The sequence below is a fragment of the Bubalus bubalis genome, chromosome 3 (genome assembly GCF_019923935.1).
Source record: "Bubalus bubalis isolate 160015118507 breed Murrah chromosome 3, NDDB_SH_1, whole genome shotgun sequence".
Taxonomy (NCBI): domain Eukaryota; kingdom Metazoa; phylum Chordata; class Mammalia; order Artiodactyla; family Bovidae; genus Bubalus; species Bubalus bubalis.
The window spans coordinates 137399872-137415441 of record NC_059159.1 but is presented as its reverse complement, the minus strand read 5'-3'; the positions used below and the strand labels follow the sequence as shown (position 1 = coordinate 137415441).

General features: G+C 50.1%; 1 protein-coding gene across 4 annotated transcripts in view; it reads left to right on the top strand.

The window, feature by feature from the left end:
• The window catches only part of FAM219A (family with sequence similarity 219 member A), a 61455-nt gene extending 45929 nt beyond the window's left edge, over nucleotides 1-15526 (top strand). Inside the window, exons 2-6 of one of the 4 annotated variants that reach the window (XM_025281919.3) lie at nucleotides 6131-6230; nucleotides 9300-9402; nucleotides 9648-9728; nucleotides 10347-10401; nucleotides 12606-15526. In XM_025281919.3, the coding sequence (XP_025137704.1) occupies nucleotides 6131-6230; nucleotides 9300-9402; nucleotides 9648-9728; nucleotides 10347-10401; nucleotides 12606-12761 (495 nt within the window). In that variant the 3' untranslated portion in view covers nucleotides 12762-15526. Of the gene's footprint in view, nucleotides 1-6130; nucleotides 6231-9299; nucleotides 9403-9647; nucleotides 9729-10346; nucleotides 10402-12602 lie in introns of all 4 variants that reach the window. The other 3 variants (XM_025281921.3, XM_025281920.3, XM_025281918.3) reach the window with 3 other exon arrangements.
• Nucleotides 15527-15570: the final 44 nt, after the last annotated feature.

The following is a 15570-nucleotide window of genomic DNA, read 5'->3' as shown; positions in this document are numbered from 1 at the left end:
CAGAGAGTGGCCTGAGCTCCAGATCACCCCGTTTTCCTTTCCTTCTCAGTACTACCTGTCCTCCTGGCCCTGTTCCTGTTCCTGCTCTAAGTCTGTTCTACTTTCTCCCAGGGGAACTGAACAAGGTACAGACATGACTATTCCAGAGGTAGCCTTTCAGCATTTCATAACTCAGAACTGCTTCCACCAGCTCCCTCCTAAAACTAGAGAAAAACTCATGTGCGTTAGGCAAAGAGAGGTTAGATAATGTTGATACAAGCACTTTGCCTCTTCATACCTCATTCTAAATCCATTTCATTTTCCATATTCCTGAAAATTAGTGCTTGAAGGTGAGGACAGAGGTTACCTTTCCTGTGGGAAAGCGAAAATTGAATCATGTTGTTACCTTGAATCATCTTTCAGTCCATAAGACAAAGGCAAAATTGTTCAGCACCACGGAGAGTGCCTTTCATCCTGAAGGCAAGATCAAGAGCTGGTGAAAGTTGAGGATTTGTAGCTGAAACCCCTGCCAGTCTGATCTCCTTCCACTCCTATCCAGCCACCAACAGTCCCTCTTTTCCTAAACCCCTTAGCATTTTCCCCCTTCTTTTACTTAACTAGGCTTTTAGAAATGAACTCCCTTAACTTTCCACCCACCTTTCTGTCTCCATGTTGTCTGCATCCTCCACCCATTTTCACCTCCCTTCCATTTCAGTAAGGAGTGTTCCTCCTCTCATCTGATTCTGGTTCTATCTTCTCTTGACTCCTCAAAGACCATAGTCCATCGAACATCTCCCTTTCTACTCAATTTTCTTCCCCTCCGTGTGAAACAGTGGTCATGTGTTCCCTCCCTCCAAAGAATCCTTCAACTCCAAAACTCTCTGACTGTCATTCATTCTCACTCTGTCTTCTCAGTTTAGCTCCTTGAGAGAACAGCCTGTGTTCACTGTTTCTACTTCCTCATCTCCTATTCCCTCCTACATCCCTTGTATTCTGGGCTCTGTTCTTACCATTCAACCAAAACTCTGTTTGCTGAGGTCACCTATGACTTCCTCACTTCTAAATATTATCTTTATCTTATGGAATCATGTATTAGTTTGACACTGTTGATTTGTTTCACCTGAAAACTGCTTGAATATCTTCCTGGATCTTTTTCTACATCTTGTCTTTCTGCTCCTACTCAGTCTTCTTCTTCCACTCATTTCCTAAGGTTGGATGCTCTCCAGGACTCTATTCTTGGTTCCTGTCTGTTTCACTGTGCTTGTTCTCCCTGAGGTTATTCTCCTCTGTGGGCTTCAATTACTGTCAGTCCACAGCTCTTTCTTGAGATCCTGAACCTCAATTCCTACTGACTAATGATGTCATCTAGTGTCCAAAAGACACTTCAAAGCTCAACCTGTCCCAAACTGAGCTCATCTGGTTTTCCCTGACCATAGTTATACCTTCTCCTGCATTGTCTGTTTTAATAATTACTACAAGCATCCCTTTCCCAGTTACCCCACACAGAAAACTAGGAGTGTCTGGACTCCTTCTACATTTTATCTCTGAGGTCTGCCACTCTACTGTCTTTAACATCCTCCTTTATGGCTTTTTATCTTCTGCTTAGTTCAGGTCTCTGTCATCTCTTGCTGGCACTGTTGCAATAGTTCCCTAAATCCCAGTCTCATTTCCTTCCCACCAATCTTCTACATGACTTTTAGAGTGTCCTTCTCCATCTCAAATCTCATCATGTTACTCCCCTACTCAAGGCTTCACTGGCTCCTCTGCCACCATCTTCTGAGTAAAGAACAAAATCAAGGCCCATCTTCCACCATCATCTGAGCCCTGCTGGCCCTGCAACTTTATTTCCTGTCACTCTTCATCATCATACCTTCTAGGTTTCAACTGTAGCAAAATATTGACTGTTTCTTGAATGTGCAATGCTAGTTCCAGGCTTCTGAGCCTTTGCAGATGTTCCCTGAACATCCTTCCTCTTAAGATAACTGGGAAACTGATGTTTGGAGATCTTTTCAAGTGTCTTCCTCTGGGAAGTTTTCTCTGACCACCCTCCCTTTGTCCCTTTCCCTCTACATTTATGGCTCTTGTTACATTTACTGATAATTACTGGGAACTCCTTAAGAATGGGTCTATTTCTATATATCTTGATGAGCCCCAGGCTGACCACTGATAACTAAGTGAGGGAAAAGCAGCGTAAGGAAGTGAGGAGAGAGAGGAGACAGAATGATCCCTGATCAGGCCCCTCCTCACCCTGTTGAGCGAGCATCTCTTCCGCAGATATCTCCCCACATAAGCCAGGTCCCAACCTGGGTGGTGACAGGGCTGCTGCTGTGGATTGATCACTGCCAGAGTACACTGTTCATGGCTGTATGTCCCACAGAGCCTGTACTAATAAAAGCCTCATAGCTATACCACACATAGAGTGTGGTAGATGTAGTATATATACTAAAGTGAAAGTGAAGTCACTCAGTCATGTCTGTCTCTTTGTGACCCCATGGGCGGTAGCCTGCACCAGGCTCCTCCGTCCATGGGATTTTCTAGGCAAGAGTACTGGAGTGGGTTGCCATTTCCTTCTCCAGGAAATCTTCCCAACCCAGGGATCGAACCCAGGTCTCCTGCATTGTAGACAGATGCTTTATCATCTGAACCACCAGGGAAGTCCTATATATATACTAAATACTACTCTAAATGCTTGCATATTAAGCACTAGATTACATAGTCTCACTTTATCCTCACAGAAACCTTTGACATAGGTATTAGTATAAGCCCCACTTAACAGATGTAGAAACTAAAGCCCAGATCACATAGCTAGTGTTATAAATGGAGGAACCAAGATTTTTTTTTTTTAAAGAGTAGTCTAAGTGGTAATTTGTTGAAGCTAGTAATTTGTTTGATAGGTACCCAGGATCTCACTATACTGTTTTCTCTGTTTTCATGTAAATTTAATAAGTTCTATAGTAAAGCTTTTTTAAAAGATTGGGCTAAATCAATGTGTTTTAAACTCCCTCTCCCACCTTTCTTTTAAAGCAATAAAACCCTTTTTTCAACCAAAATCTTGCAGAAAGTCTCCTATGTAAGTGAAATAAAAATGGATCTATTCTGGGGATTTCCCTGGTGGTCCAGTGGTTGGGAATCACCTTGGAATGCAGGGGACGCGGGTTTGACACCTGGTCCGGGAACTAGGATCCCCTGTGTTGCAGAGTAGCTAAGCCCTGTGTGCCGCAACATGCCTACACACCACAGCCAGAGAGCCCATGCACCGCAATGCAAGATCCCACATGACACAGTGGAATCCCGTGTGCCACAGCTAAGACTTGACACAGCCAAATAAATATGTAAAAATGGATCTATTCTAATTTTAGGGAAGCCAGACCCCCTCCTGTTGCTCTCCTTTCGCACTCAGCCCTGCCCACGGCCCAGGGTTTAGGAAACACAGTTGAATAAAAATCACTGGACCAGACTAACTCTGAAGATTCTTCTGGTACTTCTGCCTTCCTCTAGTTATATTGGTTTTGCGCTGGTCATTAGCTGATTTATTCCATCCCAGAAACAGTGAGATTGAGCTATTAATCATCTCTATAGTCTTTGGAGAATTTGCATGCAGGGTTGTAGAAACATGGGCTGCTGTTAGAGATGCATTTCAATGTCTGTCTCTGCTGAGTGTTTATTAATAACCTTGCTAATCACCACTCTAGTTTCTGGATCTAGCTAACTCCTGTCAGATGTCCTTGGGGGGCATTTTAAATTTTCCCTGATTTCTTCAAGCCAGATGCTTCCTTCTGCCTGGATTCCTCTCTGATACTTGTATTCATGAATATTTCACATCTAATCTCCCTGATTATATTTCCATGTGGTGGTCATGGTGCATTGGCTGCACTTCCCAGGAAAGACATACAGGAAGCCCACAGTGAAGGCTTGAGCTTGCAGGCACAGTGCCAGAATATTTGTTCCTGCCTCAAAGTTGGCCTTCCATCAAGGACAGTGATGGGGATATGCTGAATGGGACCTCGCAGTCTAGGGCTTTACATGCTGGCTCTTGACCTAAAGGGATTGGCAGTGTCACTCAGGAATCCCAGTGGCCTTAGGGAACACATGTGGGTCCCTGTGACCAGAGTCACTCAACAGCTTCCCACTCAGGCCCCATCCTTCCTGCACTGGCCCCCTCCAGTGTTGCCACCCAGGACCTCCAGCCTGAGAGAAGACACTCTGATGGACTCATCTGTATCAAGGAGGGAAAAGTTAGCCACAAATGCCCAAGCACTTGAGTTCTTGAAGTTAACTGTGGGAGAAGGCAGAGGTGATGGTCAAAGAGGCAAGATGAGCCAGGGGGCATAGTGTCCTGGAAGCCAGGGGAGGAACCCTTTCCAAATGGACATGGTGTGTGTGACATGTGACAAACACTACAGAAAGAGGAAAGGAAATTGGAAATCTGCCCGTGCTTCCCTGGGAGGGCCCCACAGGCACGTCTGTGGGTTCTACCTTTGAGAAGCCCTCGCTCAGGCGGCCTTGGGAGTGAGTGTCCCTGCAGCCTAGTGCTCACTGGCTGGTCTCCATGTCCCCTGCAGGCAGCACTGTTTTGACCACAGAGAGACATGGATGGGTCACTAGAGGCCTCCTTCTCCAGGGCAGCAGGGAACAGGTGCTGCCAGAGATCAGTCTCCCAAGGAGGAGCTGAGCCAGGGAGGCAGAGGATGAAGGACTTGAAAAGACCAGTGGCTTGGGAGGTTGCCTGGGATGCATGCACTGAGCCCCCAGTCCCCCCCACCTGTTCTACCCTTCTGTACCATTCCCTGACAGCTAAGGCTGGGAATCAGAGAAGAGGACACAGGCCCGGGTTCTGCCCTCGGGAACTCACAAACCACTGTGGCAACACAGCCCACCCAGGCCTCGCACTCTGGATGGCCTAAAGAAACACAGACAAGACCAGGATTTCCCTCCAAAACATTCTAGACTTTTCCCTTTTCCTTTAATGGCAAGCATGTTTTCATCCCCCCTGCTTCCTTCTAAAGGGAAACTAAACCACCATAATGGCTGCATAGCTTTCCTTTAACAGTCACCAGAAGCCACTCAGATCCCTGGGCCTGGCCCCACAGGGCCCATCCTCCAGCATTCTCCCTGCCTGTCTGCTCTCCGTGTCCCCAGAGGCAGAATAGGCACAGCACTGGAGCCTCTCTGCGATCCTCTGACCTTAGGCTTACCACTCTGTGACCCTAGGTGGATGGTTAGGATGGCAGCATCCTATGTCCATGGCTGGTTGTCAGTTTCTCAGGGAGAGGGTGAATGACTCCAGTGCCTTCCAACTGACTGAGGCAGAGTAGGACAAGGCCCTGGATCTTGTGGCAGAGATTTAGGGGTGTTCTGGAGAGAATAGTGAGGCTAAAGTAGGACTTGGAGCAGCATAACACCCATAGCAATGGGAAGAAGTTGGTAAAGAGGGCAGTGAGGGAGACCAAAATGGTTCCAGACCCTGGACAATGCACAGAATGCATGCTGTCTTGTCATCTGTCATGTCCAGCCCTGTCTGGGCAACACAGGATGAGCTGGCCACCGGCTGACTTGCCATTGTCTGTCTTCTCACCCGCCATTCCAAGCCAACCATTCAGGTTCTCTCGGGAGACACTCTTTAGGATCCATCTGTGAAATGGAGACGTTCTCACCAGAACTGCATGGCTACAGCCTGAAAGTCTAGCCTGGCTCAGCCAGTTAGTTCTCTGGATCCTGGGAAGGGATCAGCCAGAGCTGGGGAAACAGAGGAAGAAGGCCCGTCTCAGGGAGCACCTGCTCAGACCTTAATCCAGACTTAAACTCACAGGAACCTAGAAAGATCTTTCTAAACAAGGCAGGGCCCTAAGGAGCATGGCAACTAGTATGGGAGGCAAGAGAAGGTCCTGTGGGTTTAAAGAATCACAGTAGGCTTCCTGGGGGTGGCAGATGACATGGGACTTAAAGGACAGACACCCAGATGGGTGTAAATAGGGCCGAGATCCTGGACTTTTCCACCCAGCTCCCGATCTTCCTTCCATGGTAGACGGGTCTATCCCTCCCTTCCTGAACCCCACCTGCTGCCAGGGAGAAATACCCACAGAGGACTGGTGAGAACAGCCCCCTGTGTTCACCTCCTAACAGCTCCCTGTCCCCCTGCTTTCTCCCCCAGGACCCAGCCGCCGCCTCCATCTCAGACGGAGACTGTGACGCCCGGGAGGGTGAGTCAGTAGCCATGAATTACAAACCATCCCCGCTCCAAGTGAAGCTGGGTGAGTGTGTCTGGGGGGTGAGGGAGATGTTGGGCGTGGACAGGCAAGGTGCGCTGGGCTGGGTCTGCAAAGAGGTACAGCTCAGGCTAGATAATTCCAAGACTCTAGCCACCAAGTCACTGGCACCACCAGGTACCTTCTCTCCTGCAAGGCGAAGAGGGAGGTGATAATTCTCTACAGATGCCCAGAGCTCTAGAGGCATCTCTAGGGCCCAGAAGGCTCCAGGTGTTCTGGAGCATAGCTGCAGGAACCCCAGAGAGAGGGTCAGAAGCCCCATCAGACACTGGACCAGGTTGAGAGGAAGCTGCCTTAGAAGTGGGCATCAGTTCCTGTGTCTGAGGGCAGAAAGGAGTGAGGCTCCCAAAGCCTGGAACCTGGCTCCTCTCCCCTAGAAGCTGAGCCCCTCTCCCCCTTCCTAATCAGCCTATCTGGATATCTCTGGATCTTGTTGGCTCCTGTTTGGAGGAACTTTCCCTTAGTTTCTTAATAAACCCAAAGCTCTCCTGGCTTCCCAGGGTCTCCTTGGGGGTTTATCTCACGTCCACTCCAAAGTCAGTTTATGCTGCCGCCCAATCCTTTGAGCCACCTCTCTCCCAGTCACTGCCCAGAGCTCCTTCAGCTGCTGCACTCACTTTACCTCCCCACAAACACCACCTCTCTCCCTCAGGGACCATCTCACTCACCCAAGGCTGCCATACATAACAGACTTCTAATTTTTAAAAAATGGTTTCAGGAATTCCTGGTGGTCTCCTGGTTAGGACACTTCATTTCCACTGCTGAGGGCCTGGATTCAGTCCCTGGCTAGGGAACTAAGATCCCACAGGCCATGAGGTGCAGCCGTCAATAAATAAATAAATAATTTGTTTTCATGAGTGAAATATAGCTCACACAGTACATCCAGGAAAGAGTTAACAATTAAATGCAGGCCATGACCATCCTTCAGAACTTCTCTGCCATCCCGGCCGCACTCCTGCTCATCTTTCTCCCCAGGCTCCAACTGCCCATCAAATACTGGGCCCTCTCCTTAGACCTGAGAAATCTGTTTCAAACCTTGCTCTGCAGCTGCCAGGACACCTTTTCAGAGTCCTGTTATATTATTCAGCTTTTCTTTTTTCCTTTTAACTTGCTTTTCTCCTTCCAGACCAAATCCAGGGAGCCCCTCAGGCTGTTTTTCTAAACAAGAGAACAGTCCTCTCGGTGGAATTTATTCATCTTCCCAGGACAGGACATCAGACTCAAACTGCAGCCAGTTTATTTGCTTATTATTAAACAATAATTAAATTAAACAATTTAACAACACAAGTATTTAACAAGTATAACTTCTTTACTCTTTCCTGTCATTTTCTCCTCAGAGATCATCATTCCAAGCGTTTTGTTTTTGGTTTTTAGTTTTTTCTAGTTTTATTTTATATTTAAACACAAGTGGTATCATACTGTCCACATTTTCTGAAATTTTTTTCTTTTTTGTTTTCTGATTAACGTCTTAGAGCCCCTTCTAAAATATCAATATATAGAGAATGACTTCTTTTAATAGTTGCATTGTAGTCTGTAGTTTGCTTTAGCAGTTTATTAGCATTTTTTCACTGTTTCAAACAATTCCAGCGTGCTTTTAAAAACAACGTTTTCCCCGCTGACCATTGTATTACCACCACAGCTCCTCTAGAAAAATTCACAGCCTTATCCCAGTTGCGCGGAGGAGAGTCCCCACCAGGAACTTATAAGGCAAATTGCACCCCCTAGAGGCTTGGGGTGGTAATGGCAGCTGCCTGCGGGGAAAGGAGGTGGAGGTGGGTTTGAGGGCGTGAGATAGATGAGCAGTGGCAAAGAAAGAGGGTTAGACAGTGGGAGACGAGAGACATGGAGGTCGAGAGAATTCCAGAGTCACAGTAGCTATAAATGCCCATCCCATCCTTCCTCTCTGGAACTTGTTGTTTTGTGATAGCTTTCCCCTGGCAGTCCTTTTGCCAGTATCGGAGCTGCTGTGAGGAGGAGGAATGGGTAGACAGGCCTCCTGTAGGGCCCAGGCAGAAACTGACATCTGGTAGCAGAGCCACACCAGGCAATGGGTCCCTTGGTTGCCAGTCCCATGAATCTGTAGGTTCTAGAGCCTCGGAGAATCCATAGGCTGACCGAGCAGTCAGAAGTAGTGTCAGCAGAGGGGCCCCCCAGCCTGCTGCCCTTACCCTGCTGCCCCTCCCGCTCCACAACCTTCAGCGGCTTCTCTTCCTTTTCCATTGAGCCCAGACTCCTCTGCTTGGCATTCAGGCCTTCATGCTCCAAGTCTGTAATCAGAGCGGGCCCCCAGTCCCTTGTGCACAGGACCTCATACATGACTGGTGACACAGATGTAATAAATAAATGACTGAATAAATGTATCCAACTTTTCTAACCTGACCTTCCTCCATCTTCATCCTTCCATCCAGTCCAGATCCACACTTGTTACACTCACTTCTAAATGCACTTTTCTATACACTACCCTTCCTTCCTCAAATGCCCTCCTCTCTCTACCTCAAGTGGGCTTCCCTGGTGGTTCAGAAGGTAGAACATCTGCCTGCAGTGCAGGAGACCCGGGTTCAATCCCTAGGTCGGGAAGGCCCCCTGGAGAAAGGAATGGCTACCCACTCCAGTGTTCTTGCCTAGCGGAAGCTAGCGGACAAAGGAGCCTGGTGGGCTACAGTCTATGGTGTCACACAGTTGGACACAACTGAGTGACTAACATTTTCACACTCCACCTCAAGGTGTCACCTGCAGGAAGCCCTGCCACCCTTCTATTCCATCTCTCCCTCTCCAGCCTTTCTCTGGATCAAACACATGCTAGCTAGCCCACTTGGGAGTGCAGTTCCTGGAAGATGGGGGTCAGCCCCCTCCTGTCACCCTTCACTATCTGCCTCAGGTTGGGCAGAGCAAAGTACTGTCTCTTTCAAGATGCAGGGCCTAGAGTTGGATCCTTGCCTCAGTTCTTAGAGAAGCAAGGGGTTTCACCATGGAGGCCAGCCCAGGCTGTCCTGAGTGGTAAGGCAGGCTGGCCCTGGAGGCAGGACACAGCTTCTTTCCCATGTTCCCCTGCAGAGAAGCAGCGGGAGCTGGCCCGGAAGGGCTCCCTGAAGAATGGCAGCATGGGTAGCCCTGTCAACCAGCAACCCAAGAAGAACAATGTCATGGCCCGGACAAGGTAGGGCCCCGCCCCACCCCACCAGGACCCTGTCTCTGCTGGTTCTGAGCCTCCCCTCTTCCCTCCCTCCTCAGGCCCAGCTCCTCTCTGAGAGGAGAGAATCTCATCGGATCAAGGTGGTGGGGTGGGATGGGGTAGGGTGGGGTGGGGGCGGGGAGGGAGGTTGTGGGGTGTGGCCCAACCCAGTTTCTTGCCAGGCTGGTGTGCTTCAGTTGCCAATCCACTCCCTCAAATTCTCCACCCAGGCTGGTTGTCCCAAATAAAGGCTACTCCTCGCTTGACCAGAGCCCGGATGAGAAACCACTGGTAGCCCTTGACACGGACAGGTGTGTATGGAGACATCGGGGCAGCCAGGCAAGCCGGAGCAGTGTGGGAATGGGAATAAACAAGTGGGCTGAACAGGCCACACCTGCTTTACTGTCAGAATGAGGGTGTCCCTCAGCCAGGAGCTCTCCGAGGGTGAATCCCCAAAGAATGGAGATGGGGGGAGCAGAGACAGGAAAGGGGATCAGTGCAATCTGCTGCTGTTCCAGGACAGCTGACCTGGCAGCTGCCCCTAGAATGGGCCCTGATGCTGTGGTACCCTGCCCACTCTGAGGGAGGAGCCCTACTGCGGGGCACAGACCTGGCTAGACCTAGACTTTGGGGAAACCCAACAAACCCAGGTGATTTGAACCTAGGAAAAAGAGGGGCAAGGCTGTGGGGTAGTAGCAGCTTGATTTAGAAGGAGGTTAAGGGTAGTAACGTATTTAGAAGGGTGGGGCTAAGGAACCTGGCTTAAAACTGCATTCCCACAGCAAGCATGGTTTCTGCTAAGATTGTGCTGTTTATTTGGAAGTGTGGGGGGAGGGGGCAGTATTGACTGATGTGGGGGAGGGTAAAGAGAGTTTTCTATTTAATGTCTGGAAATCACTTTCTCTTTGCCTTCTCTCCTCTGCGGCCAGTGATGATGACTTTGACATGTCCAGATACTCCTCCTCTGGCTACTCCTCTGCTGAGGTGAGGCCCCACTGCTTCCTGCCCTAAACGCACCTCAGTAGGACCACCTATAGGGGAAGGGGTGGGGCTAACACCAAAACACCCTGAGCAGAGCAGTGGGCAATAGAATGGGAAAGACTAGAGATCTCTTCAAGAAAATTAGAGATACCAAGGGAACATTTCATGCAAAGATGGACACAATAAAGGACAAAAATGGTATGGACCTAACAGAGGCAGAAGATATTAAGAAGCAGTGGCAAGAATACACAGAAGAACTATACAAAAAAGATCTTTATGATCCAGATAACCACGATGATGTGATCACTCACCTTGAGTGCTGGAATGCAAAGTCAAGTGGGCCTTAGGAAGCATCACTATGAACAAAGCTAGTGGAGGTGATGGAATTCCAGTTGAGTTATTTCAAATCCTAAAAGATGACATTGTGAAAGGGCTGCACTCAATATGCCAGCAAGTTTGGAAAACTCAGTAGTGGCCATAGGACTGGAAAAGGTCAGTGTTCATTCCAATCCCAAAGAAAGGCAATGCCAAAGAATGTTCAAACTACCGCACAATTGCACTCATTTCACACACTAGTGAAGTAATGTTCAAAATTCTCCAAGCCAGGCTTCAGCAATATGTGAACCATGAACTTCCAGGTGTTCAAGCTGGATTTAGAAAAGGTAGAGGAACCAGAGACCAAATTGCCAACATCTGCTGGATCGTAGAAAAAGCAAGAGAGTTCCAGAAAAACATCTACTTCTGCTTTATTGACTACGCCAAAGCCTTTTACTGGGTGGATCACAATAAACTGTGGAAAATTCTTCAAGAGATGGGAATACCAGACCACCTTTCCTGCCTCCAGAGAAATCTGTATGCAAGTCGAGAAGCAACAGTTAGAACTGGACATGGAACAACAGACTGGTACCAATCGGAAAGGACTACGTCAAGGCTGTATATTGTCACCCTGCTTATTTAGCTTATATGCAGTGTACATCATGCAAAATGCCAGGCTGGATGAATCACAAGCCAGAATCAAGATTGCTGGGAGAAATATCAATAACCTCAGATATGCAGATGACATCACCCTTATGGCAGAAAGTGAAGAAGAACTAAAGAGCCTCTTGATGAAAGTGAAAGAAGAGAGTGAAAAAGTTGGCTTAAAGCTCAACATTCAGAAAACTAAGATCACGGTATCTGGTCCCATCACTTCATGGCAAATAGATGGGGAAACAATGGAAATAGTGACAGACTTTATTTTGGGGGGCTCCAAAATCACTGCAGATGGTGATTGCAGCCATGAGATGAAAACACACTTGCTCCTTGGAAGAAAAGCAATGACCAACCTAGGCAGCATATTAAAATGCAGAGACTTTACTTTGCCAACAAAGGTCTGTCTAGTCAAAGCTATGGTTTTTCCAGTAGTCATGTATGGATGTGAGAGTTGGACCATAAAGAAGGCTGAACACCAAAGAATTGATGCTTTTGAACTGTGGTGTTGGAGAAGACTCTTGAGAGTCCCTTGACTGCAAGGAGATCAAACCAGTCAATCCTGAAGGAAATCAGTCCTGAATGTTCATTGTAAGGATTGAAGCTGAAGCTGAAACTCCAATACTTTGGCCCCCTGATGCGAAGAACTGACTCATTGGAAAAGACTCTGATGCTGGGAAAGGCTGAAGGCAGGAGGAGAAGGATGAGATGTTTGGATGGCATCACTGACTCGATGGACATGAGATTGAGCGAGCTCAGGGAGTTGGTGATGGACAGAGAAGCCCAGTGTGTTGCAGTCCATGGGTCGCAAAGAGTCAGATGCGCCTCAACTGAGGTGGAGCCGGTGCTGGGTGGGGCTAAGATCTGACTCCGCCTCCAGTGGCGGGCGCACAGGGTTAGGGGCGGGGTTCGGACCCAGGTTGGGACAGGGCCCTGAACTACAACGGGGTGTGACATAGAGGCGACAGCTTATGGGCGAGGGCCTGAAAGGGACGGGGCGAACAGAAGCAGGACCTGAGGTGGGAAGTTGCCCTTAGAAAGGGGTGGGGTGAGTAGCAGGGCCAGGTGGAGCCCCAGGAGGATGTGCCTGTAAGGGAGATCAGAACTGAGGCTGGGGCCTAAAGGAGGTGCAAAGCCTGGGGTTTCTGGAGAGCCAGGGATGGGACAGGGCTGGGTGTGAACGGCTGGTGCCTGTGGATGGCCCCGAGCCTGACCTCCCTCCCCTTTGTCTACAGCAGATCAACCAAGATTTGAACATCCAGCTGCTGAAGGACGGCTACCGGTTAGATGAAATCCCCGACGACGAGGACCTGGACCTCATTCCCCCCAAGTCCGTGAACCCCACCTGCATGTGCTGCCAGGCCACGTCCTCCACCGCCTGCCACATCCAGTAGCGGGCGGGGCCGCTGCGGCCGCCGGGGTGGGGCCGCCAGGGGCGAGCTTGGACCCTGCAGGAGCCAACCCCTCCCCTGCTGGTCCACTTGCCCCCCGGGGGCCCGCGCCCCCTACAGCCGCCAACCTCGTAACAGTCATTGCTTCCTCCTATGGTAGGACGTGTACCTCTGTGTGTTCATGGAGCCGGAGAAACCAAAACCGGGTCTCTCTCCACCCAGGGGGGCTGAGGAGGGGAGGGCTGTTTGTTCAGTTACTTGGGGAACCTTGCCCAGCATCCTGCCCCCTCCCTGAAGCCTGTCTGGTGGAGGAAAGGGGTGACTGGACTTCGTGGAGGCTAACAGTAATGAGTAAGGGGCAGGATCACGAAGCCAGGGGTTTGGCTCCACCCCAGTGAAGCCAGGAACCCCCAGCACCAGCCAAGGAAAGGGGCTGGGAGGGAGAAAGGTCCAGGCCAACAGGGTCAGGGCCCAGCCCCACAGAGCCGCCTCCACATGCTCCCTTGCTGGCCCATGTACCATTTGCGTTTCTCCCCTCATCTCCAGATGGGAAGTCTGGCAAAGCTGCCCAGTGGGATATTGTCCCCCATCCATCAGATCACTGCCATCTTCCTCCTCTTTGCCCCATTCACCTCCTTCCTTGCTGTCTGGATTGTGTGGTGGGTGAGGTGGGCCTTAGAGACAGCCAGAGTTTAGGTGGTATGATTCGTCCTCAGCTGCCCCTAACTAACACATCTATCTCTCTGCATCCCTTCCCCTGCCCCCCACATTTCTGTTCTGTTCATCTGTCCTGGGCTGGAAGCAGGAGGTAAGGCTGGCCTCAAAAGCCCCATTGTGGTCTTACTCTAGCACAAGATCCTAGAGGCTGCTCCCCAGGAAGAATCTTCAAGAAAGCAAGCCTGGGAGAATAGAGTGGCAGCAGGTGTATGGTGGGGATGGCTTGGCAGAATGTGTGTGCACCTGGAGCTGTCAGAGCGTGTGTCTGCATCTCTGGGCTGGGCCTGTCTCTCTAGATGACTGTGGTGACCATGGTGGGGAAATGACTGTGTGACCTGTTAACAGTGTGAGAGGCTGCTCAGCAGTTTAGTGGACCAACAGCCCTGGGCTGGGGGGTCAGAAGTCTGAGTTCTGGTCCTCGCTCAGGCACGCTTCCTCTTACCTCCAACAAGTCAGTTACGTTCTCGGGCCTTCTGTTTCCTCCATGGTATAGTGAGCAGCATCTGAAATTATTTTGAAGGTTATTTCAAACCTGAAGAAATTTCTTCATAGGAATTTCCTTGGAGGTGGATAGGGAGGTCTCTGGGTGTCTTCAGGTATACCTGGGGTCTTCCTGAGCTGCATGTCTGTGTGGAGAAAAGAGGGGGAAGTTCCTGCGGGACCTGTGTATGTCTGAATACATGGGGATCTTTGGGGGAATGTGAGTGTGTGTGTCTGTGAATGTATATGTATATGTGGGTATCTATTGTGTGTGTAGCTGTACCTGTATGTGTAACTGTACCTACGTGTGTAGCTGCATACAGTGTATAGCTGTATCTATGGGGTGTGTGAGAGTCAGAATGTATGTACCTACTGCTGCTTCTGCCACTGTTACTCATTGGTGGAGGGGCGGAGGTGGTGGCCAGAAAAGCTGAGGATGAAAATCAAGAGGGAGGAGGGGACCAAGGCCCTCTTCTGGGCCTGGGCAATACAGACCTGCCCCAGGTGAAGAAAAACGAAAGCTCAGATGGCCTACACCCGCTCAGGTCTCTGCTCCTTGAACCCCATATCCCAGGGCCATTCCTCAGGCTGACCCCATCCCGCACACGCTGGCCAGTCCACTCTAATACATACCACTCACATGCTGCAAGTGTGTGCAGGCCACACCCACAGCCCAGTCCCTGGCTGCCATCCTGGGAAGCTGGAAAGGGGAGAGGGCAGAGAGAAGAGAGAGCAAGGCTGCTGGCTTAGGAAGGGTATCACCTCTCCCTGCACCACACCCAGGGGCTGCCAGCTCCCCTCAACTTCTCCAACCCAACCCCCACCTCCTCTTAGTTCAGGGACCCTGGTTAGATGATGAGGAAATGCCAAAGGGAGGCAAAGGACAGAGAAGTCAGCTGCAGGACTCACATGGCCCAGACTGGGCCCCATCTGAGCCCATTGCTCCCACCCTGATCAGCAGACCCACCCCCTGTCATCTGGGCACCAGAGCCATGCTTCCTACTACCACCACTCCGGGCTCCTTGACTCACCCTTCAAGAACACGGGTACCTCCTCTTTTCCAGGCAGGGCCTCCACCAGGGCTCATTTAGACTGCTGCCTTTGCTGCTGACATGCTGTGTGACTCTGGCCCACTGCTCAACCTCTCTGGCCCTGAGGAACAAGGGAAAGGCTCCCTCCCCACAAGATATACCTAATCCCCTGGCAGACAGGGGCTTCTCGCTGAGGCCATGTGGTGGAGAGAAGTAGGAAGCTGGTGGCTAGCACCCTCTGGGTGTAGGGAGAGTGCGCAGTTCCCACCTTCCTACCCAGGAGGTTGGAGGGGAGAACGGAGGCCTTGGTTTGCCCCTGCCGCCCTCCCCCTTGTAGATACTGCCTTAACACTCCCTGCCCTCAGCACTGGCTGCCACCCAGCCAGGTTTCTCCGTGCTCACTAATTTATTTCCAGGAAGGTGTGTGGAAGACATGAGCCGTGTATAATATTTTTTTTAACATTTCCATCGCAGTATTGACCATCATCCTTGGTTGTGTATCGTGTAACACAAATAATGATATTAAAAGCATCAAACAAAGCTAGCCTCAGCTCCCTACCTGGGGTTGGGGCCAGGGGCAGATG